Source organism: Phyllobates terribilis, unplaced genomic scaffold (assembly GCF_046119375.1).
Source record: "Phyllobates terribilis strain yellow unplaced genomic scaffold, ASM4611937v1 Scaffold_2__4_contigs__length_985480577, whole genome shotgun sequence".
NCBI classification, from domain to species: domain Eukaryota; kingdom Metazoa; phylum Chordata; class Amphibia; order Anura; family Dendrobatidae; genus Phyllobates; species Phyllobates terribilis.
Genome location: NW_027362762.1, coordinates 645,230,223 through 645,255,147, shown reverse-complemented (window position 1 = coordinate 645,255,147; position 24,925 = coordinate 645,230,223). Strand labels below are relative to the sequence as shown.

The following is a 24,925-nucleotide window of genomic DNA, read 5'->3' as shown; positions in this document are numbered from 1 at the left end:
TATTTTTTATTTTTCATTATTACTTCTATTCATCTGTCTTGCCCCTTTTCTTTACTTAGTTTTGGTCTCCTCTTCCCTTATTTTTCTCCTCCCCCTTATCCATTTTTCCCCCATCCTTTTGGTGCCTCTGCTCCCCCTGTCTCTTATTTTCTCCTTTTGGTCCCCTAGCTCCTTTATTCATATCCCGCGCACGCGCCGCTGTGCCTTTATTCCTTTTTGTAATTCTCTCCCTTTTGGCCGCGCGCATGCGCGTTTATGCGTTCCACGCTACCGGATGTTGCGTTCCACCAAACCGGAAGTTGCGTCCTCGCGCGCATGCGCGTTTATGCGTTCCACGCTACCGGATGTTGCGTTCCACCAAACCGGAAGTTGCGTCCTCGCACTCCGGAAGCAGGAAGCCTCATAGCGCTTATAACACCGCCAACGCTCTAGACACTACACCACCAACGGCCGGACTTTTGTTCCTTTACCACACATAGGTAAGAGCCCTCTATGCTTGGCATCCCATATGTCCCCATATTCTCCATTTTTTACCCTTTCTTTACCCTCAGGTCTACCTACCCTACCCCGTGGGCAGGTCTCCTTGGCTATTCCCTCAGACTTCTGCATTTTGACCTTCTTTCACTTAAGGCAAGTCATCTCTTCTGTTTGGATACTGGTTTTAGTCTGGTTACTGGTGTCTCATTTTCCCTTTGCCGTCTGTTTACAGCTATTTTGCCGGCTGATCCCCTTTTTTCCCTTACCACTACCAAGACTGGTTCTTTTTATTTTTCCCCTGAGTTTCTCTACCACCACTGGGATTTTCTCCCAGATATCAATCAGCGCATAGCAACTAGGTATCCTTTTTCCTTTTATTTTTTCATCGATCCGTTCTTTTGCTCTGTATGTATTTTGTTCCCTCTTCCTTTTGCTCCCATTTTTTTCCCCTTTCCCCCCCCCTCTCCGCTTTTCTCTTCCCTCCCTTTTCCCCCCCCCCTACTCCCCTTCTCTCCCCTTTGCCTTGTTCCGTTCACATATGCCTATTTTGTTGTATATTACTCATTGTATTGTCTTTTATTTTATGTCACACTTATGTCTTTATTTTGTTTATTTTCTGGTTTTCAAGCTCCTTTGATGCCCCTGAGGAAAACCCCGTTGGGGTTGAAACGTTGGGCAGGCAACTGTACACTGATTATTATTTGAACCAGTTGATGTTGGAGAAATAAAGCATCTATTATTTCATCACTTATATGAGACTTTTTCCATATTATTTGGTGTGCCGGAATCTTTATTTACACGTCTACTTCATGCTGCACATTGTTTGGGCAACATTAATCAGGCGACAGGTTACCTTTAATCCTTTAAAGAGAACCTTTCACCAAATTTTTCATGTTGACCTGGACACAATTTAATAGTGGCTGTACTTTCACCTTTCCGTTCTGGAGATATTAGCAATCAAAATATTTCGCTAGTGAGTTTACTTTTGTTAAGTCAAAGTATATATATACAGTACAGACCAAAAGTTTGGACACACCTTCTCATTTAAAGATTTTTCTGTATTTTCATGACTTTGAAAATTGTACATATATATATATATATATATATATATATATTTTTTTTTACAAATAAAACCATTTTTTATTGGGAAAACTGGGATTTTGTGGAGGTTTTTTTAAACAATTTTTAAACACGTAAAAACATTACTTTTTGGTCCTCCAAGCGGATGTAGGGAACAATAATGAATTTATATTAAAAAATGCAATATTACGATGATAAACAGTGTATAAACAGTATTATGGAACATGAATTGTGTGTGTATAAAATTACAGACATGCAGACATACAGACATGTTAGAAGCTATGGCCTGTGATGTAGAAAATGTAACGCAATTGAGACTTTTTACTAGAGCTCTGAACTGCAAAGTTCAACAGATGTCATATAAAGATTAAAGCCACAATCTTGTCAGTGAGCGGGAAAAGGACAGAAAATGAGAAATTATGTATTTACACATGAGGTGGAGTGTTTCCTGCCAACAATTTAGCACCAACGGCCTGAAATACTATGCCACAGCTGGCAGAGCTCACTTCTTACTTCACACTGCAATAACACAGGAGAGCGATGCATACAAAGTGACATCTGTTCATGTCTAGTGTGGTCTTCAGTTACAGCCAAAGTGACATCATAGAGTATCAACCAGCTGTATAGAGGCTCTGTCCTTGGTCGACTGTCAGCTCTAAATATGGATTTCAGACAGACTTTGTACCAGCTACTCTATCAGGTCCTAGGACAGCCCTGGCCTTCACCATTTAAGTGAACCTGTCATGTCCCCAAAAGCTATTAACCTGCAGATATGGGGTTAATATGCAGGTTAATAGCGGTACAAACCTGCCCGGCCACCACACTAAAAGCTTGGGGTGAAACAAACTTTGCTCGTCCTGGCAGGCTCCGGCTTTCAGTCATAGAGCCGAGGCTGGCACGACTTAAGTCACTGCTAAGTACAGGGACAAGCAAAAGGGTAACAATGTTTTGAACTTTTGACTTTCAGGCTCCATATGTCACCATCCACTACTGCTTTGAACGCAAGACTACCATCATTGTATAGACAATCATCTTGGCTAAGTCATACATAAATTTAATTAGCAACTAGTTATGCAGATTCTTGTCATGTCACTGCATTATTACTGTTTTGCTCCTAAAAAAATACATTTTAATTGTTATTATATTGTTAGTATTTTGTAAATCCACTTTGGGCTTTCAATGCTGCCTGAATCCTTCTGGGCATGCTCAAGATCAGATTCAAGTATGTCTCGACTGACATCTGATCCCAGGTCTCTTCTACACGTTCCCAAAGTTGGTGCATACTGATTGACTCACTTACATATGTATATAGTTTTTTCTTCAACTCTACCCAAAAATGTTCGATTGGGTTGAGGTCTGGGGACTGTGGAGGCCAATCCAGCACCTCTACTTCATTGTTATTGAAGCATTTCTTTGCTATTCTCGACGTATACTTTGGGACATTATCCTGCTGGATCACTATGTCATCCTTTTCATACCCATAGTACTCGAGTGTACGAAGTAACTCGTCTTGTAGGATACTCACATATAGCTCAGCATTGAGACCACCATTGATCCTAGTCAAGTATCCAATGCCTTTGGCTGTGAGACAACCACATATAATCAGGCTTCCTTCACCAAACTTGACAGTTCCTTCAATTACTTGATCCGTTAGCACCTTTTTTCCTTCTTTCTTCCAGACCTATTTGCACCCATCAGAGCCTAGTCAATTGAGTTTTGTCTCATCGCTCCAAATCACCCGTTTCCAATCTTCTACTGTCCACTTTTTGTACTTTTTTGCAAACTCTTCTTATGATGATATTGAATTTGAGGCTTATTCACCTTTTTTCGAGATTTGTGTAATGTGCGCCACTAGGTGCTAGCATGGATATCTGTGATCTTTCTATTACAAAGCATACGAGACACCTCCACTGCCGTGTTTGTCGCGCCAGAACTGACAGAACTTGTGATGAGCCGTCTTGTTGACTTCGATATTTCGGCTGGTCGTCCACCTCTTGGCTTTTGAATGGATAGATGGACTTCATTTCGTATTCTTCCAACTGTCATGGCGCTCACATGATGCAGTTTGGCAATTTTCTTGGCCGAGATACAGCTATTGATGAGCTGGATGATGCGGTTTCTCTTTTCTTGGGAAATCTACTTCATGGCTGCTACTCGATTTGAACCTTTCACTTGGGAATCGACCTGATAACACACTGAGCTATTCGAGAATGTGAGTACAGGTTGTAATTTGAAGTATACAGGAAGAAAAAGATTTTTCCACCACCAGAAACAAAACAGTAACAATGCATTGACAAGAATCTGCATAACTAATCATATGCTAAATAGTTACAAGTCAAATTTATGTATGAGATAACCAAAATGATTGTCTATAACATGATTGTAGTCTCACGTTCAGAGCTGTAGTGGATGGAGAGATATGGAGCCTGAAAGTCAAAAGTTCAAAAGATTTTTACCCTTTTGCTCGTCAGTGTATATAGTGAGTGGTGGCTGTAATTGCTCCCCAGCACATTGACTGACGGCTGTCTATACTGATATGCTGGAGAGCTGGCTGTCACTTAATTTGTCAGGACGTGCTTACACCAGCCGCTCAGTGTATACCTAGTGATGACTGAAGCCACGCCAACATAAGCAACGCCAGAAAAAGGCTTTCGCAGTATACCAGTTCCACTTCCAGGATTATAATGTAGGGTGGCATAATGTATGCTAGCCAGATCCCTCCAGTCTTCATTCCTTCTTTCATATAAAATACCCTATGTCATTCTTCCAGAGCCCTAGGCATTCATTGCAAATCTGATTTCAGCAGCTAAATTCCATCAGATAAGCTCTGAGACATCCTACATGTATCAACAGTTCCTCCGTTTTAAACGCACATGAGGCCAAACACACAAATGGCATCTCCTACAGATCTTCATACCAGACTTGGCAATAACAAATGTATTTCACATCTCAATAAAGAAGACAATGTATAATGTGATACATGAGGTACTCCACAGTTTCCAGCAGGGCTGTGGAGTCTTTAAGCCAAACCTCCGACTCAGACTCCTCAATTTCCATGACTCCGACTCCCTCATACATGGCTCATGTTTAAGTGATAAATTTACTGCAGCACAGATTCATCTCCGCTAAAAGTCTAGACCCTTAGATCAGGAATAGGACAGACATTTATAGGACATTTCATAACTTTCCCAAATTCTTATGAAAAAATATACCCCACAAACTGCATTGAACTACTGTACCCAATTTATTATATATTTTAGGAGTTTTAGTCCATTTTATACTGAGTCCGACTCCACCAAAATGGACACCGACTCCAACTCTGACTCCACGACTCTGACTCCACAGCCCTGGTTTCCAGAACCTGAGTATTACATTATTGGATGATATAGTAGTATATATTTATACATTAATGATTTTACAGGGAATGTGAAATGCTGAAAATGATATGTGACCTGCAGGCAGGATATTATAGAGAAGGAGGAGCTGATCAGATTAATAGACATTTTTATGGGTAGAGATTCAGTATAACTTGTATTTTATTCACTGAAATCCCTGGTGTCTGCACATGAGTCCAGTGGGCGGTCCTATCCAGTGATTGACAGTCTTCCGTGTATGACTGTGCATGCAGATAGCTGCCAATCACCAGTAGGACCGCCCGCTGGACTTATATGCATACTATCACCAGAGATTTCAATGAATAATATTCCGGTTACACTGAATCTTTCCCCACAAACCTACATATCATTCTCCTCAGCTTCCTCCAGTCCGAGGATTACGATGTGATCCCCAGGCGACTGACACAGCAGTCTGACGGAATTAGTGATGCCGGCGCAGAGGAGTGGGCAGGATTATGGGCGGGGGAAGGGGTGAATATTAATTTCACATTTATATGCACACCGGCAAGTCAGGCGTATGTAAATGCAAAATTAATATTTACCCCTTCCCCGCCCACCCCTCCCAGCTGGCATCACTGATTGGGTGCAGTCAGTTTGCCATATTACTCGCCTGAGGATCGCATCTCAATCCTCGGACTGGCCGTCTGCTCTCCCGACCTGAGCGTGAGAGCATGTATTTCTATGCAGTTGTCAATCTCAGGTCAGGAGAGCTGACGACCAGTCCAGGGATTGCGATGTGATCCTCAGGTATATGACAGTCTGACTGAATCAGTGACACCGGTGCAGAGGGGTGGGCAGGATTATGGGCGGGGGAAGGGGTGAATATTCATTAAGCATATACAGTACAGACCAAAAGTTTGGACACACCTTCTCATTTAAAGATTTTTCTGTATTTTCATGACTTTGAAAATTGTACATTCACACTGAAGGCATCAAAACTATGAATTAACACATGTGGAATTATATACTTAACAAAAAAGTGTGAAACAACTGAAAATATGTCTTATATTCTAGGTTCTTCAAAGTAGTCCCCTTTTGCTTTGATGACTGCTTTGCACACTCTTGGCATTCTCTTGATGAGCTTCAAGAGGTAGTCACCGGAAATGGTTTTCACTTCACAGGTGTGCCCTGTCAGGCTTAACAAGTGGGATTTCTTGCCTTATAAATGGGGTTGGGACCATCAGTTGTGTTGTGCAGAAGTCTGGTGGATACACAGCTAATAGTCCTAGTGAATAGACTGTTAGAATTTGTATTATGGCAAGAAAAAAGCAGCTAAGTAAAGAAAAACGAGTGGCCATCATTACTTTAAGAAATGAAGGTCAGTCAGTCCGAAAAATTGGGCAAACTTTGAATGTGTCCCCAAGTGCAGTTGCAAAAACCATCAAGCGCTACAAAGAAACTGGCTCACATGAGGCCCGCCCCAGGAAAGGAAGACCAAGAGTCACCTCTGCTTCTGAGGATAAGTTTATCCGAGTCACCAGCCTCAGAAATCGTAAGTTAACAGCAGCTCAGATTAGAGACCAGGTCAATGCCACACAGAGTTCTAGCAGCAGACACATCTCTACAACAACTGTTAAGAGGAGACTTTGTGCAGCAAGCCTTCATGGAAAAATAGCTGCTAGGAAACCACTGCTAAGGACAGGCAACAAGCAGAAGAGACTTGTTTGGGCTAAAGAACACAAGGAATGGACATTAGACCAGTGGAAATCTGTGCTTTGGTCTGATGAGTCCAAATTTGAGATCTTTGGTTCCAACCACCGTGTCTTTGTGCGACGCAGAAAAGGTGAACGGATGGACTCTACATGCCTGGTTCCCACCGTGAAGCATGGAGGAGGAGGTGTGATGGTGTGGGGGTGCTTTGCTGGTGACACTGTTGGGGATTTATTCAAAATTGAAGGCATACTGAACCAGCATGGCTACCACAGCATCTTGCAGCGGCATGCTTTTCCATCCGGTTTGCGTTTAGTTGGACCATCATTTATTTTTCAACAGGACAATGACCCCAAACACACCTCCAGGCTGTGTAAGGGCTATTTGACCAAGAGGGAGAGTGATGGGGTGCTACGCCAGATGACCTGGCCTCCACAGTCACCAGACCTGAACCCAATCAAGATGGTTTGGGGTGAGCTGGAGCGCAGAGTGAAGGCAAAAGGGCCAACAAGTGCTAAGCATCTCTGGGAACTCCTTCAAGATTGTTGGAAGACCATTTCTGGTGACTACCTCTTGAAGCTCATCAAGAGAATGCCAAGAGTGTGCAAAGCAGTCATCAAAGCAAAAGGTGGCTACTTTGAAGAACCTAGAATATAAGACATATTTTCAGTTGTTTCACACTTTTTTGTTAAGTATATACAGTTATATGAAAAAGTTTGGGCACCCCTATTAATCTTAAGCTTAATGTTTTATAAAAATTGGTGTTTTTGCAACAGCTATTTCAGTTTGATATATGTAATAACTGTTGGACACAGTAATGTTTCTGCCTTGAAATGAGGTTTATTGTACTAACAGAAAATGTGCAATCTGCATTCAAACAAAATTTGAAAGGTGCATAAGTACGGGCACCTCACCAGAAAAGTGACATTAATATTTAGTAGATCCTCCTTTTGCAAAAATAACAGCCTCTAGTCGCTTCCTGTAGCTTTTAATGATTTCCTGGATCCTGGATGAAGGTATTTTTGACCATTCCTCTTTACAAAACAATTCCAGTTCAGTTAAGTTTGATGGTCGCCGAGCATGGCCTTCCCTCTTCAAATGATCCCACAGATGTTCAATGATATTCAGGTCTGGGGACTGGGATGGCCATTCCAGAACATTGCAATTGTTCCTCTGCATGAATGCCTGAGTAGATTTGGAGCGGTGTTTTGGATCATTGTCTTGCTGAAAGATCCATCCCCTGCGTAACTTCAACTTTGTCACTGATTCTTGAACATTATTGTCAAGAATCTGCTGATACTGAGTTGAATCCATGCATCCCTCAACTTTAACAAGATTCCCGGTGCCGGCATTGGCCACACAGCCCCAAAGCATGATGGAACCTCCACATAATTTTACTGTGGGTAGCAAGTGTTTTTCTTGGAATGCTGTGTTTTTTTGCCACCATGCATAACGCCTTTTTGTATGACCAAACAACTCAATCTTGGTTTCATCAGTCCACAGGACCTTCTTCCAAAAAGAAATTGGCTTCTCCAAATGTGCTTTTGCATACCTCAGCCGACTCTGTTTGTGGCGTGCTGGCAGAAAAAGGCTTCTTTCGCATCACTCTCCCATACAGCTTCTCCTTGTGCAAAGTGCGTTGTATAGTTGACCGATGCACAGTGACACCATCTGCAGCAAGTTGATGCTGCAGCTCTCTGGAGGTGGTCTGAGGATTGTCCTTGACTGATCTCACCATTCTTCTTCTTTGCCTTTCTGATGTTTTTCTTGGCCTGCCACTTCTGGCCTTAACAAGAACTGTCCCTGTGTTCTTCCATTTCCTTACTATGTTCCTCACAGTGGAAACTGACAGGTTAAATCTCTGAGACAGCTTTTTGTATCCTTCCCCTGAACAACTATGTTGAATAATCTTTGTTTTCAGATCATTTGACAGTTGTTTTGAGGAGCCCGTGATGCCACTCTTCAGAGGAGATTCAAACAGGAGAATAACTTGCAAGTGGCCACTTTAAGTAGCTTTTCTCATGATTGCATACACCTGGCTATGAAGTTCAAAGCTCAATGAGGTTACAAAACCAAAAAAAGTGCTTTAGTAAGTCAGTAAAAAGTAGGTAGGAGTATTTAAAGCAAGAAAATGATAAGGGTGCCCATACTTATGCACCTGTCAAATTTTGTTTGAATGCAGATTGCACATTTTCTGTTAGTACAATAAACCTCATTTCAAGGCAGAAACATTACTGTGTCCAACAGTTATTACATATATCAAACTGAAATAGCTGTTGCAAAAACACCAATTTTTATAAAACAATAAGCTTAAGATTAATAGGGGTGCCCAAACTTTTCATATAACTGTAATTCCACATGTGTTAATTCCTAGTTTTGATGGCTTCAGTGTGAATGTACAATTTTGAAAGTCATGAAAATACAGAAAAATCTTTAAATGAGAAGGTGTGTCCAAACTTTTGGTCTGTACTGTATGTACGCTTGGCTAATCAGTGACACCGGCAGTGGGGTGGACAGGATTATGGGCGGGGAAGGGGTGAATATTAATTTGCAATTTACATATACTTGACTTACCGGCACGAGACAGTAAATTCGTCCAGGGCGTTCACATTTCATGCCTCCTATAACTATATTCATATTCCAGCATGTTATTCTTACATCTTGTCAGACCTCTAGTGGTCATCATGCAGCACTGCATTCACATTTCATGCCTCTTATAACCATAGTCATATTCCAGCATGTTATTCTTACATCTTGTCTGGCCTCTGGTGGTCATCATGCAGCACTGCATTCAATGTCTCCCAATTATTACTATAAATGGCATACATTTACATGATTAAGTATGCATCTTTACTACATTAAAGTAAGCTAACAGCTTTATCTGACGTCCTGTGACACTAGTGAAGGACAATGGTTTGGGGATGACATGTACACACTGGAGCAATATGTACACTGGATTCCATAGACAGCTCTGGTGCAGTCATGTAATGGTGTGATATAATTTACTGCTACAATTCATTATAATAGAAAAAGAAAGAAAGAGATGAGGATAATTATGCTGAATTTCGGTGATTAAAAAAGATAAGATTATGCACATGGTGCACATTAACCCCGTAAGGCATCATTCAGACATCAGTGATTTTTCACATACAGTGGGTACGGAAAGTATTCAGACCCCTTTACATTTTTCACTCTTTGTTTCATTGCAGCCATTTGGTAAATTCTAAAACGTTCATTTTTTTTCTCATTAAAGTACACTCTGCACCCCATCTTGTCTGAAAAAAAAGAGAAATATAGAATTTTTTGCAAATTTATTAAAAAAGAAAAACTGAAATATCACATGGTCATAAGTATTCAGACCCTTTTCTCAGTATTGAGTAGAAGCACCCTTTTGTGCTAGTACAGCCCTGAGTCTTCTGGGAATGATGAAACAAGTTTTCCACACCTGGATTTGGCGATCCTCTGCCATTCTTCCTTGCCGATCCTCTCCAGTTCCGGCAGGTTGGATGGTGAACGTTGGTGGACAGCCATTTTCAGGTCTGTCCAGAGACGCTCAATTGGGCTTAGGTCAGGGCTCTGGCTGGACCAGTCAAGAATGGCCACAGAGTTGTTCTGAAGCCACTCCTATGTTATTTTAGCTGTGTGCTTAGGGTCATTGTCTTGTTGGAAGGTGAATCTTCGGCCAAGTCTGAGGTACAGAGCACTCTGGAAGAGGTTTTCATCCAGGATATCTCTGTACTTGGCCGCATTCATGTTTCCTTCAATTGCAACCAGTCATCCTGTCCCTGCAGCTGAAAAACACACCCATAGCGTGATGCTGCCACCACCATGTTTCACTGTTGGGATTGTATTGGGCAGGTGATGAGCAGTGCCTGTTTTTCCCAACACATACCGCTTAGAATTATCACCAAAAAGCTCTATCTTCGTCTCATCAGACCAGAGAATCTTATTTCTCATAGTCTGGGAGTCCTTCATGTGTTTTTGAGAAAACTCTATGCAGGCTTTCATGTCTTGCACTGAGGAGAGGCTTCCGTCGGGCCACTCTGCCATAAAGGCCCGGCTGGTGGAGGGCTGCAGTGATAGTTGACTTTGTGGAACTTTCTCCCATCTCCCTACTGCATCTCTGGAGCTCAGCAACAGTGATCTTGGGGTTCTCCTTTACCTCTCTCACCAAGGATCTTCTCCCACGATTGCTCAGTTTGGAAGACTTCTGGTGGTCCCAAACTTCTTTAAGGATTATTGAGGCCACTGTGCTCTTAGGAATCTTGAGTAATGCAGAAATTCTTTTGTAACCTTGGTCAGATCTGTGACTTGCCACAATTCTGTCTCTGAGCTCCTTGGGCAGTTCCTTTGAGTTCATGATTCTCATTTGGTCTGACTTGCGCTGTGAGATCTTATATAGACAGGTGTGTGCCTTTCCAAATCAAGTCCTATCAGTTAAATTAAACACAGCTGGACTCCAGTGAAGGAGTAGAACCATCTCAAGGAGGATCACAAGGAAATGGACAGCATGTGACTTAAATATGAGTGTCTGAGCAAAGAGTCTGAATACTTATGACCATGTGATATTTCAGTTTTTCTTTTTTAATAAATTTGCAAAAATTTCTACATTTCTGTTTTTTTCCAGTCAAGATGGGGTGCAGAGTGTACTTTAATGAGAAAAAAAATTACTTTTTACAATTTACCAAATGGCTGCAATGAAACAAAGAGTGAAAAATTTAAAGGGGTCTGAATACTTTCCGTACTCACTGTATGTAAAGGCATGGACTAATTTTCACCAGTGATTTGGATGACATTTTCATGTGTGTTTGGTCAATGTGTCAGTTTTTACCATCAATGCGATTTTCTGATCTGCCACAAACATACTGTATGTACAGGAGTAGCTGTCAGTGATCGCTCATGGATCCATAAACTTGAATAATTCGTAATAATTCAATAATACTTGGATCAAAAACAGATATCTCTGTGATTTCTTTGCAGACACACGATCTGCAAAAAAAATGGATGTGTGAACGGCCCTATAGATTATGTCTGGTAGGTGAAAAACATGGGTAGAAAAAGTATGTGAAAAACTGATGTCTGAATGAGGCCTTAGCATGGTACCTTTTTTTTTTTCGATCAATGTAAAGTTTGTGATTAATTTTTTTTTTTGCGGGGTGTGAAGGACTGGGGAAATGGGGTCCCTGCACTCACACGGCAGCCCACACTATCTCTAGGCCCAAACAATATTCAGTAAGAATATACACGGGATTTTAAGACTGTTGTCTGCATGTTCTTGGTGACATCTGTCTCTATAGTTAAAGCATACCTTCAATGCATCTAAACTGAAGCCAGAGTCCATGATGTTGGCTACCGCTCGTCCTCTATCGATATCCTCCAGGATTCGCACAGCTCGGATGCACTCACTGGCTCTCTGGTGAACCTAGCAATGTAATGGGAAGATTGTGAGATGGTTCTGTTCACATTTGTGTTATTCTCCTCTCCCTGCCATCATTAATAACGGAGATCCCGACAGACCTCATTATAAGTAGAACAGCAGTCATAATGATACTGAGGACAGAGCCTTAAAATCCTCTAGTGGAATGTCATTACCAAAAAGTGAGCGAATTCCACAGGATATCATGTAACGTTACTGTACATTTACTACCATAGATTCCCTGGGTATTACTCTGGCTCCTCACTGGTTTGTAAGAGAAAATACCTGATAGTTCCGGAGATAAAACTCTTTCATTCCTGGTTGCACTTTTTTAAATGGGACCCAGATCTCCTGCGTGGGTGTGACGACATCTCCTTCCGAAAAGTGGTACGTAGCACAGGCTGATCCATCCCTGCGACATCAAGATAATATTCACGGTACAGAAAAGTCTCTATTTAATTCATTTCATTGTCACCACTGGCAGAAGCTTATCTCTATTTCTCTTTTTAAAGAAGTACTCCTCCCATCAAAATTTTCATCCTCTTACTATATTGCAATCATCATATTATATAGCACTGTGTACTTACAATTACTCATTTTACCCCTCTACCAACTAATTCTTCTGTTTTCCATGAGGTCTATGACATCACGTAATTAAAAACTGACTCCTTCTAAGCTCTATGTAGAAAGAGGAGGTCAATTTTCCATGTATGAGTCATAAATCACTGCAAAACTCCCTGGCAGGGGGAAGGAGGGAGCAGGTGCGTCAGGAGTTGAAGAGGGGACTGATAAACGTGGGGAAAAGAGACTTTCTGTTTCTATATAGAGCAGAGGAAAGAGAACAATTATCTGGGTAGAAAGGCAAAAAGAGCAATTGTAAGTACACAGTGCTATATAATATGATTGCAATATATTAAGAGGATAAAAACTTTGATGGGAGGAGTGCTTCTTTAAATAAATGTGTCTGCTTATCTATTGAATATATATGAACACCCGTACTGTGAGAATAATAATTCTGGTAATCCTATAACAGAAAATGACTGATGGGGTACAGCCTATGAGGAAGAACCTGGAATACTTACATGAGCTGACACAATGGCGGTACTGCAAGTCATTGCTCTAGGTCAGAAAACACTTAGTCTGTGCTAGTTAATCTCTCGGACAACCTTTTATAACCCTGGATTGTCTTTGCTGATACCAGTAAAGATTGGTTTCCTTTTTATGCTTATATTAGAGCTCTGGATAAGTTCTCTTCCAGTGCACTAGTTTTGATAACGGTACTCCGGACCTTTTTACCTACTCACCTGTGTTCAAGGGCGGCTACCAGAAACCCATTGGATGCAAGTTCCATACACAGGGAAGAGTATAGTGTTCTAGGGGAGGGAAAAGAAAAGCATCCATATTGGTACATGCCAACCGTATGGACAACCCTTTTAAAGATAAAGTACGTTTCAAAGATAAACTCATTTTGTGACAATTTCTCACCTGAAAGCTGCCAGACCATGAGAAAAGATGATGAGTGGCTTCCTGTCCGCACCTGGCAAAAAGTTTCCATTCCATATTACAGGAATTTGTGGGTTCCCTGTTGGTAACAGAATGGATGTTACTGTGGTCAATAGTTCATAACAAATTGAAATAAAAATAGCACTGTAAAGTGAAAGCCCACAAATCAAAACTATTTTGGAGAAGTATAATTAACAATAAAGCATTACTATGTGAGTGTGAACGTGACCAAACAGAACTATGATGTTACACACATTATATAATAGCACTGTATAACATGAAATATTGTATAAAGTCTGTGAGGAGTTCAAATCAATAGTCCTGACAAGCCATGAGACCCAAGAGACCGTGCTCAGGGTCACAGGGAGTCCTAGCAATGGGACTAAGGGTTTGTATTAAGTAAAACAGAGTTAACAGCAACCTGTAATCTGAAAAAACGCCATTAACCTGCAAATATGGGGTTAATCTGCGGGTTAATAGCGCTCTGAACCTGCCTGGTGCCAGCACTTAGACCCCCACTGCCGAAAGGAAATTAACTTTATTTCCCCACAGAATTCAGATTTCAGTAACAGGGGTGGCGCTGGCACAGGTTCAGTCACCGCTCTGTGTATAGAGCACGGCAGATGTAACCGCGCCCCAGCTCTGACTGACAGCCAGCTCAGCATTAGGGCCGGCTGTCAGTCAGTGCACGAAACCCGAGCGCTGCAGGGGGGAATAAAGTTAATTTCCTCCTGGCAGCAGGAGTCAAAATGCCGGCACTGGGTAGGTTCAGAACCCTATTAACCTGCAGATTAACCCCATATCTGCAGGTTAATAGCGTTTTCTCATGTTACAAGTTCCCTTAAAACAGAACTTGTCACCAGATGAATTCTCCAGGTTTTGCTCTTTTATTCCCGCTGCTCTGCAGAGGGTTAATTTTTTTATTTTCTTTTAAATCCACCATACGGTAGATATGGGTTTTTGTTTTTGGAACTAATTTTTATGGTCTTTAGAAGGAGGCATGGTTGACAGGGTAATAATGATGAGCAGCCTAAAGACACCCCCAAAGAATCCTGGGAGCCATGTCCCTTGCTAAAGACCATAAAAATGAGTACTAACTAAAGGGGACCATATCTCTGGGACTGTATGGTGGGTTTAAAAGATAGAAAAAAAAAACAAAGCAGAATACTTGGGAGCAGCGGGACTAATAGAAGAGCACATTTCACCTGGTGACAGATCCTCTATAAAGGGAACCTCTCACCTATTTACCTGCAGCTATAGGGTTGATTAGTGCTCCAATGCTGGCTTACAGAGAGTGCGGCTACCGGGAGAAAAAGAACGTATTCCTCCGGGGAGCCGCCGACTTTCAGTCACAGGGAGGAGCACTGGATGGCTACAGTGACTATTCTGTAAGTGACAGCTGTAAGCCCGCCCCAGGACTTTGATTGACAGGTTGCTCTGCAGAGTGCACTGTTAGTCACAGTGTAGTGACTGTAGCCACCCTGTGCTCGCTCCTGTGACGGAAAGTCAACGGCTCCCGGGAGGAAATAAGTTCATTTTCTTCCGGTATCCGCACTTGCAGAGTTTAAAAAAAAGTGTTTTGCCTGTGAGAACCACACGATCAGCAGCTGCATCGCAACACAACGTGTGCAGCTTGTGCTCCGCCATGATTAGTTCAGTGCCTGAAGGGGTTTCTTGTGCAGTCTCCTTTACCACAGTGCCAGCCTGGCATGGTGGCATCCTGGGATGATGGTACCCCAGGATGATGACACTCTCGTATGGTGCACCGATATGGTGGCACCCCAGAACTATGGCATCCTTGTATGGTAGTACCCCGGGATGATGGCACCCTTTTATGATGGCACCCTTGCATGGTGACACCCTGGGATGATGGCACCCTGGTATGGTGGCACCCTTTTATGATGGCACCCTTACATGGTGACACCCTGGGATGATGGCACCCTGGTATGGTGACACCCTGGGATGATGGCACCCTGGTATGGTGACACCTTGGTACAACACCCATCCACAATCACAGCAGCCTGGTGACAACACTCTCACAGACAGGCACAGCGCCACCTGCTGGCAGTCTCATACTTCAGCTGGTAAAACTATACCCAGGATAAAGGTGGCTCCGTACTGGGCGGCTCTGCCCTCCCATCCGCGGATACCGAGTAATCCGGCCACGTACTCGGGGCGAGGGCACCATGGAGGATGCGGGTTACCAGCAGATGACGGGGTGCAGGGGTAGAAGAGGCGGAAGAAGCAGCCCTGTGAGGGGACACAAGGGACAGTGACTACCGGCTGTGTGCAGCACCCTGCAGAGCTCCCCTGCCCTCAGTCACCTCCGTGCCCGCTCCCACCAGGACGTCAGTGCAGCCCACACGGTGTGCCCCGGCCGCAGGGGGGATCCTCAGGGACAGCGCGCTGCCCATGGCTGCTAGCACCGGCAGAGAACCGTGTCATGGCCGCACAGAGCAAAGTCCACAGGCAAATATTGCAGGGGCCGGATCCACGGCTGCTGTGGAGAGGGCGGCACTTCCTGCAGGACGGACAGCCCGGGCAGTAGCCATGCCAGCCTCATGCCAGCTCCTGGGTAGACGAGGATGAAGGGGTTTCTTAGTCTTTTCTGTTTTTACAGGTTTAATAACAAATATAAATAATCACAATAATAAAATACAGTGCGGTGCCCTGATGTGAATACACTCTACAGGAGCTGCAAAAAGTATAAAACTGGCATCAAAGTGGGCACTGAAGGGCGGTATTGAAAGGGTTACATGACTCTGGGCCGCTGACCTCACACCACCATTACATGCACAGAGATGCCCGCATCAAATCAGGTCACTTCAACCTGGCCAAAAAGGCTTTTGGGCATCAAAGTGGGCAAATGGGCAATTGTTACAGATTTCAATAAGTAACTGATGTTTTAACCCCTTCCCGACATTGGACATACCGGTACAGCCTACTGTGAAGTGCGTTCTTGTAAAATGGACTTACCTGTAACCTGTCTCACCAGTGAACTCCTTCAGTGACCACCGTAAAAAAATCCTCCCCACACCTGTACATAAATTCCCAGAGGGGTGTAACTTCCAAATGGGGTCACGTCACAAGAAATTCTTCTCTTCTAGCACTTAGGGGCTCTGTATATGGAGTCTGCAAACTATTCTAGAAAAATTTGCGCTCCAGGAGGCAAATAGCCATCCATTCCTCCCGAGTCTTGCTGTGTGGCTAAGAAGTAATGTACAGCCACATATGGGGTATTTCTACATTCAGCAGAAATTGTGGGACAAATTTTGGTGCCATTTTTACCCATTTCCCTGTGTGAAAATGTAAAATCTGGGGCTAAAACAAAATTTTGGTGGTAAAAATTGAATTATTTTTTTCTTCACTGCCCAGTGCTGAAAAAATCTGTGAGGCACATGTGGTGTCAACATGATCACTGCACCCCTAGATGAATTCATTGAGAGGTATAGTTTGTAAAATAAGGTCACTTATGGGGGGTTTCTGCTGTTCTGGCACCTCAGGGGCTGTGCCAATGTGACATGGCACCTGCAAACCATTCCAGCAAAATCTGAACTCCAATATGGCGCTCTTTCTCTTCTGAGGTTTCCACTGTACCTGAATATTTCCCGATTACATGTAGGGTATTAGCTCTCAAGAGAAATTGCACAGCAAACTGTGAGATCCATTTTTTCCTGTTAGCCCTTGTAAAAATTAAAACCTTGGGGCTAAAACAACATTTAGTTGTATTAATGTAATTATTCTTTCTTCACCGCCCAATGATATCAAATTCAGTTTTTTCCTATTATTCCTTTTGAAAATTAAAAACTTGGGGCCGAAGTAACATTTTTATGCGAAAAATAATTTTTTTTATTTACTCAGCCAAATGTTACACAATTCTGTGAATCTCCTGAAGGTTAAAAATGCTCACTACTCCCTTAGATAAATTCCTCATGAGGTATAGTTTCCAGAATAAGGTCACTTGTGGGTAGGGCCGGTGTTAGGGGCAGGCAGACTAGGCATCTGCCTAGGGACCCCACTCTCCCAGGGGCCCCCAGTCTGCTGCTGTCCGGCCGTTATGGGGCCTGTGAGTCAGGGGGGGCCCCCCGACATCAGCACCGCCTCCCTGCATCGCATATTCAACTGTATCAGCATTATAGATACTGATACAGTTGATAGTAATGAGGGAGGAGAGAGCATCACATGACACTCTCTCTGCCATCATTCTGCCTCTGTCGCAGCGTCATGACGTCATTGCTCCATGCTGTGCAGGGCAGTGGAGCTACTGCGATGCGCTACTGATACCGGAGCTGTGGGGGAACGAGGAGGAGAGGTAAGTATTATATTTTTTAACTCACAGGCCATAATACTGGAGGACTGGGGCTACATTATACTATATATGGGGGGGCTGCTTTATACTCTAAATGGGGGCTTCATTATACCTGCATTATACGCTAAATGGCTGCATTATACCCTAAATGGCTGCATTATGCCATATATGGCTGCATTATACCCTGAACGGCTAAATTATACCCCAAATGGCTGCATTATGCCGTATATGGCTGCAATATGACCTATATGGCTGCATTATACCCTAAATGGCTGCATTATACTCTAAATGGCTGCATTATACCTGAATTATACCCTAAATGGCTGCATTATACCCTTAATGGCTGCATTATGCCCTATATGGCTGCATTATGCCCTAAATGGCTGCATTATACCCTAAATTGCTGCATTATACTCTAAATGGTTGAATTATACCTGCATTATACCTTAAATGGCTGCATTATACCTGCATTATACCCTAAATGGCTGTATTGTACGTTAAATGCCTGCATTATACCCTAAATGGCTGCATTATACCTTAAATGGCTACATTATACAGTATTGGGACTGCATTATACTCTATGGGGCTGCATTATACTGTACTGAAGACTATGGGGTGCATTATACTGTACAGAGGACTATGGGGATGCAATATACTATGGGGCTGCATTATACTGTATCTAGGACTATGGGATGCATTATACTGTACAGAGGACTATGTGGATGCAATATACTATGGGGAGTGCATTATACTATATCTAGGACTATGGGGATGCAATATACTATGAGAAGTGCATTATACTGTATCTAGTACTATAGGGACGCAATATACTATGGGTAGTGCATTATACTATATGGAGGACTATGGGGAGTGCATTATACTATATGGAGGACTATGGGGGGTGCATTATACAGCATGAAGGACTATGGGGAGTGCATAATACTATATGGAGGACTATGGGGAGTGCATTATACTATATGGAGGAATATGGGGAGTGCATTATACTATATGGAGGAATATGGTGAGTGTATTATACAGAGAGGCACCAGGGGGTGGGACAAGGCGGTCCACCCAGACGTGACGTGGCCCCAGATGCTGACGTGACCCCACACTCTCCCACACTCCTGACAGGCTGAGAGGCTCTTTCACTACTCCAGTGAAGCAGAGCCTTGTCGGCTTGGATAGAGCTGCCACCAGTTTCTATTTGATATAACAGACTTATATCAGGCTAGAAACAAGCCTGGTAGCGTGTTGTTAGACCGAACAACAGACGTGAGGTTTGTGGTTCGAGATAAAAGACCAGCCCAAGATTAAATTATATATTTAATCGCCATAAGGGCTCACTAAACAATCTACTATATACATCAGGGTTATATATACAGTGATCAGAGTTACAAATACAAAAGCATGGTACATCAAGCATAACAAATCTTAAAGTCAATTACCGGTTAGATAGAAAGCATGGCTTGGAAGTTGTGCGGCCACATGGGGAAGGTATGTGGGCCCTGCTTGGTTGCTGGACTTCTCCCACACGTCTTGATGTCACCAGCTTCCCCGGGAAACGAAAATAGGCTTTTGCTACACAGACCTTTCAACTCTCTGGGAACTCCCACTACCTGCCCCCTGTTCAGCCCAAGTCTCCACCCCCTGTTCCTTCCTGGCTAAAAGACTCCCAGAACTAACGAGGCCCCTACCTCCTTACTTGATGGTCCCAGGGAACCGTTTCTGGTGTCAACGGACCCGACCGGGCCCCTGCTACGTGTGGGTACCAAACACAGCAGTTGTTGGAGGTTCCAAAAGGCTGGGACGTGTATCTCCTTGTCCATACACGCTGAAGTGGGATATGAGGCAGTCTGACGTTTGCTATCTTCCCCTGAGCTAGAAAATTCATTTTGTGAAGAGCTGGGACATATAGTTGTTCCACAGCTCGGTATTGAAGTATAGTACCTTACACAATGTTACGCCCACGCCCGGATTGACTAGCGTGAGCGTGGTTAGGACCTGGCAACTCAGTTGCACAGAACACACTGTAAGAAAGTGTTGCTCAGGCACCTCCTACTGGGTGGAGGGGGTTTAAGTATCCAGTGACTCACAGCAATAGGCTGGGGAGGCATTAGGAGTGCGCACACAGTAACTATAAGAATCAGGCAGTAACTGTGCCGCCTCCCTAAGCAATCAGACAAGAGACACAGCAGGTACTGGAGCAAAGTGTGCAGCCTGGACTGATAGGTAAGATGGTGGTCTTGCATGGTGGGAGGTGGTAAGCCATGCCAGCTCGCCGCCAGGGATGTTACACACAACATAGCATGTGTTGAGAACAAATAGAGGATCTCACCATGGGGCTTGCCTGTCAGCTCAGCTCACGCTGCAGAGGGACACTCACACTGAAGCCCCCCTCCCTTCTCCCTTACAGCTGGGAGTCGGGTTACGCTGTGCTTGGAGACCTGACTACCAGGAAACATGTCATTATTCTAGAATATCCGTCACACCCTGTATGGAAATGTAACTTTTATTACTCTAATCACTGGTATAATGCATTGCAATGCACTAGCACTTTCATTACACTGTCATTATTACACTGGCAGAATGCCTCTTAGACCATGCTACTGTCATCACGAACTTTATAGTGTGCGTTGGTGCTAATTTTTTTTCGAATAGTGGTTTTGCATCTTATAGGCACCACCTAAAGGGAGTAGCGCATATCCTTTCACGTGCTATAAATCCCCAACAGTGTCACCAGCAAAGCACCCCCACACCATCACACCTCCTCCTCCCTGCTTCACGGTGGGAACCAGGCATGTAGAGTCCATCCGTTCACCTTTTCTGCATCGCACAAAGACACGGTGGTTGGAACCAAAGATCTCAAATTTGGACTCATCAGACCAAAGCACAGATTTCCACTGGTCTAATGTCCATTCCTTGTGTTCTTTAGCCCAAACAAGTCTCTTCTGCTTGTTGCCTGTCCTTAGCAGTGGTTTCCTAGCAGCTATTTTACCATGAAGGCCAGCTGCACAAAGTCTCCTCTTAACAGTTGTTGAAGAGATGTGTCTGCTGCTAGAACTCTGTGTGGCATTGACCTGGTCTCTAATCTGAGCTGCTGTTAACCTGCGATTTCTGAGGCTGGTGACTCGGATAAACTTATCCTCAGAAGCATAGGTGACTCTTGGTCTTCCTTTCCTGGGGCGGTCCTCATGTGAGCTAGTTTCTTTGTAGCGCTTGATGGTTTTTGCCACTGCACTTGGTGACACTTTCAAAGTTTTCCCAATTTTTCGGACTGACTGACCTTCATTTCTTAAAGTAATGATGGCCACTCGTTTTTCTTTACTTAGAATTTGTATTATGGCAAGAAAAAAGCAGCTAACAGTCTATTCAGTAGGACTATCAGCTGTGTATCCACCAGACTTCTGCACAACACAACTGATGGTCCCAACCCCATTTATAAGGCAAGAAATCCCACTTATTAAACCTGACAGGGCACACCTGTGAAGTGAAAACCATTTCCGGTGACTACCTCTTGAAGCTCATTAAGAGAATGCCAAGAGTGTGCAAAGCAGTCATCAAAGCAAAAGGTGGCTACTTTGAAGAACCTAGAATATAAGACATATTTTCAGTTGTTTCACACTTTTTTGTTAAGTATATAATTCCACATGTGTTAATTCATAGTTTTGATGCCTTCAGTGTGAATGTACAATTTTCATAGTCATAAAAATACAGAAAAATCTTTAAATGAGAAGGTGTGTCCAAACTTTTGGTCTGTACTGTATTTTATGCTGTAAAACATGTCTCTGTTAGGCCAGTCTTGCACATCTAACATTCAAGGTCCGAATACGGTCCCCGAATTCCAGCCCGGCTGAGGCTCTCCTGGCCTGAACACAACAGCCTCGGATAGATAGACATGTGACTCTGGCTTTAGGAAGAACCTTACTTTTAAGTTGCACAGTTCCCTCTCTACCCCCATCTGTTTCCATATTTTCCATCAGAGGGGGCATCTACAAGCTACTTTTGTGTTATTGACACTGTGGAGTTGTGCATGGAGTTAGAGCAAGTTTTGAAATGTACCAATTCCAGCTTTAATAAAAAAAAAACTAGCTATTATTATTTAGTGTATTAAATATCATTGACATTTCTTCAAGTTTTTTGAAAAATCTTTATTGCAAAATACAAGGAAAAATAATTGTATAAAGGTTGATACAAGACAATTAGGATAAATGGAGGAAATGCACCACCAATTAGACTGGTGAAACCAATTCAGACAGAATAACATTTTGTTTAGAGATCTTAGTAATATAAATGTATTTTATGTTCTCTCAATCTAAGGCCCTTTTTATCAAAAATTGATTGGTTACCATTTTACTCATTTTGATCATAAATATTGGCTAATTATGAAATAATCTTAGCTGGAGTCAGAGTGTTGAGTAGTCAGGACCTTGGTTTCTCAACTCCACAGCTCTGGCTTTAGGGGGGGAAGGCAAGTTATGCACATACAGTAATTAATTTGGTTAGTATTTCAGTTGTAATTGTAAGTCATACGTTGGAGTGGCTCCAATACACAGAGGAAGTATGAAGATCTTCAATATAGTTTTTCTCTCTAGTTTCCACTTCTGATTTTGGGTTGTGTCAAACACAATAGCATGGTACCCTACAATACTATGGCAAAAAAAGATGGACGTCGATGGCAAGGAGGTCTGAATGCGAAGTTTGATATGTTAGACTCCATTTGCTTCTAGTAGAAAAGCTAGTAGCTCTGTTGGGAGCACAACTGAAATAGTTTTAGGGATTTACATGGAAGCCCCCGAGTGTTGAACAGGTAAGATAATGAGGTGTGAATCTATCAGTACAAATACTGATATGTGAACAGGGCCTGATGATAACTCTATGGCTAGGAAATTCGGTCCGATTATGCTAATCACACTCTGATAAGACTTTAGTGAGTGTGATAAGAGTGGGATCTGATTTTCTAGGAAGTGGAGAAAAAAGAAAAAAAAAAAGGATTCCCCACCTTCTGCATTATGTCAATCTGTGGAAAAAAAATCATTGGCTATAAGCCATAATCATCAACATTAACAGAAATAAACACTTGAAATAGATCACTCTGTTTGTAATGACTCTATATAATATATGAGTTTCACTTTTTGTATTGAAGAACCAAAATAAATTAACTTTTTGATGATATTCTAATTTTGTGAGATGCACCTGTATACGAGTCAAACTCTAATCGGGAGACCCTCAGCCAGTCCGTGGATTGTGGTATGGGATTGGACCGAGAAACACGGACGTCTGCTTGAGCCCTTTCTCTGGCTGCAGCAATCTTTGGTTAAGGCCTTATTCACACTTCAGTGTCCATTTTGTTTCCGCAAAAAAACAAACAAACATTTTTCATCAGTGCGATGATCCTGTGTGCTGTATAAAAACAAACAAAAAAATAGACTGTTTGTATATAACAAACATTGGCATGTGAATAATGCCTTATTAACATAAATTGCTCAAATGAAAGGGAACTCTAAATGCATTTCCAATATGGTCATGGACTGGTCCGGTCATCACCATGGTCTGGCTGGTGAGGTCCAAGGAGAAGTAGGTGGAGAGACACAGCTGTATGTGGCCCTAGACCTAGTGATGCCAATGTTTCATGAGTGGTTCCTCATTGTAGTGCTACTAGTTAATGGTCCCCACACTAGCTACCGACACAAAGTCCCCCCAGATATCCAAACATTGCTGTCCCTCCTAATATTGTGCACACCGCATAGCAGTGACCATTAAATAACAACTTGAAAATGGCAATAGAGTTTTACTGCTACAGCAATTTAAAGGCAAGTTCCCATGATGAGTTTTTGCTGCGGTTTTTGACACTGTATTTTTAGTGGGCAAATATCATACCATATTACAGTTCCAGTAAAGTGAATAGGATTTATAGAGACATCATGGCCAGCAGAAACACACTAAAGACGCTTGTAATCCGAGATTACACGGATGTATGTATTGGCACACGACTTTACCAATACAGTTTTATCAACGCTAAGTAACAGGAAGGATGCAAAACACAGTAGTTTTATTTAATACTTGACATACCACAAAGGAAAAACATGTAAAAAACTCAAATGCAATGATAAAAAGTAAAAAGTAACCTATAATTTATTAAATTCACACTAGGAGGAGAAAGATAAACACAGGAAAGACTGCACTTCTAAAAATATATATTGAGATCAACTAACAACATACATCTAAAAACAATTAAAACAGCCAAATGGTAAAAAAAAACAACCACCATACAGTAAACAACGCAAACCTCTGATCTGGACAGGTATAGACCCGAAGTTTCCACCATATGGACAAAATATATAAGAAGGGAAAAAATGAGCACTGATACAGTATACTGATTGTAACAATAAGTAACAATGCAAATATAAACCAGTATATAAGTATTATATACAATGGGAAAACATGTCCAGAATGTAGTGAGGAAGGAAAATAAAGTGCATCCAGATATCCAAAACTAATGGGTGAGCTCACCCCACACGTATCACAATTCTAAGATGGTTTCATCAGGGATAATGGTGAATGACCAAGAGTCCTTTTATATAGCAGGTCATTTATCCCCCTGATATAAGGTAGAAACAAGTGGATACCAAAACAAGCATGCGTAATAAGTGTAGATAGATTACATTTGGTGAAATAAATCCATACCAGGCATTCACGGTGATCTATGGGTGGGAAGAGTTGGTGACAAAAGGTGAATGACGATATAAATAGATGCCACACAAAGTTTGAGAAAAAGTAACGTGTCAAAGGTGCATGCAAAAGAAAGACGATGGCACAACACACATGGCCGAGAGCTTAATATATATGAGAGACGGTATAAACACAGAATCGTGGTAAGCACTAAAGTCATAATTAACATTTGCCAAGAAGACAGGCCAAGTGAGTAATGGATAATGTTAATGGTGAATGCAAAAGATTAGCACAAGATAATACATATGATGAGCAAATGTGCCAAATAGAGAAAGTGACAGCAATCCCATAACAAACATGGCTGGAGGTCTAGTATGCGCATATGCGTACAGTATCTTATGAAAGAAGATTGACATATGTGAAAAC

At 42.4% G+C, this 24,925-nt stretch overlaps 1 protein-coding gene across 1 annotated transcript in view; it reads right to left on the bottom strand.

The window, feature by feature from the left end:
* The window catches only part of PAFAH2 (platelet activating factor acetylhydrolase 2), a 57,600-nt gene extending 41,569 nt beyond the window's left edge, over positions 1-16,031 (bottom strand). The window contains exons 1-6 of the mRNA XM_073666666.1: positions 15,846-16,031; positions 15,618-15,771; positions 13,504-13,600; positions 13,323-13,391; positions 12,304-12,430; positions 11,911-12,024 (exon numbers count right to left, since the gene is read on the bottom strand). Coding sequence (XP_073522767.1) covers positions 11,911-12,024; positions 12,304-12,430; positions 13,323-13,391; positions 13,504-13,600; positions 15,618-15,771; positions 15,846-15,935 — 651 coding nt within the window. The 5' untranslated portion in view covers positions 15,936-16,031. The remainder of the gene's footprint in view (positions 1-11,910; positions 12,025-12,303; positions 12,431-13,322; positions 13,392-13,503; positions 13,601-15,617; positions 15,772-15,845) is intronic.
* Between the last annotated feature and the right edge of the window lie 8,894 nt (positions 16,032-24,925).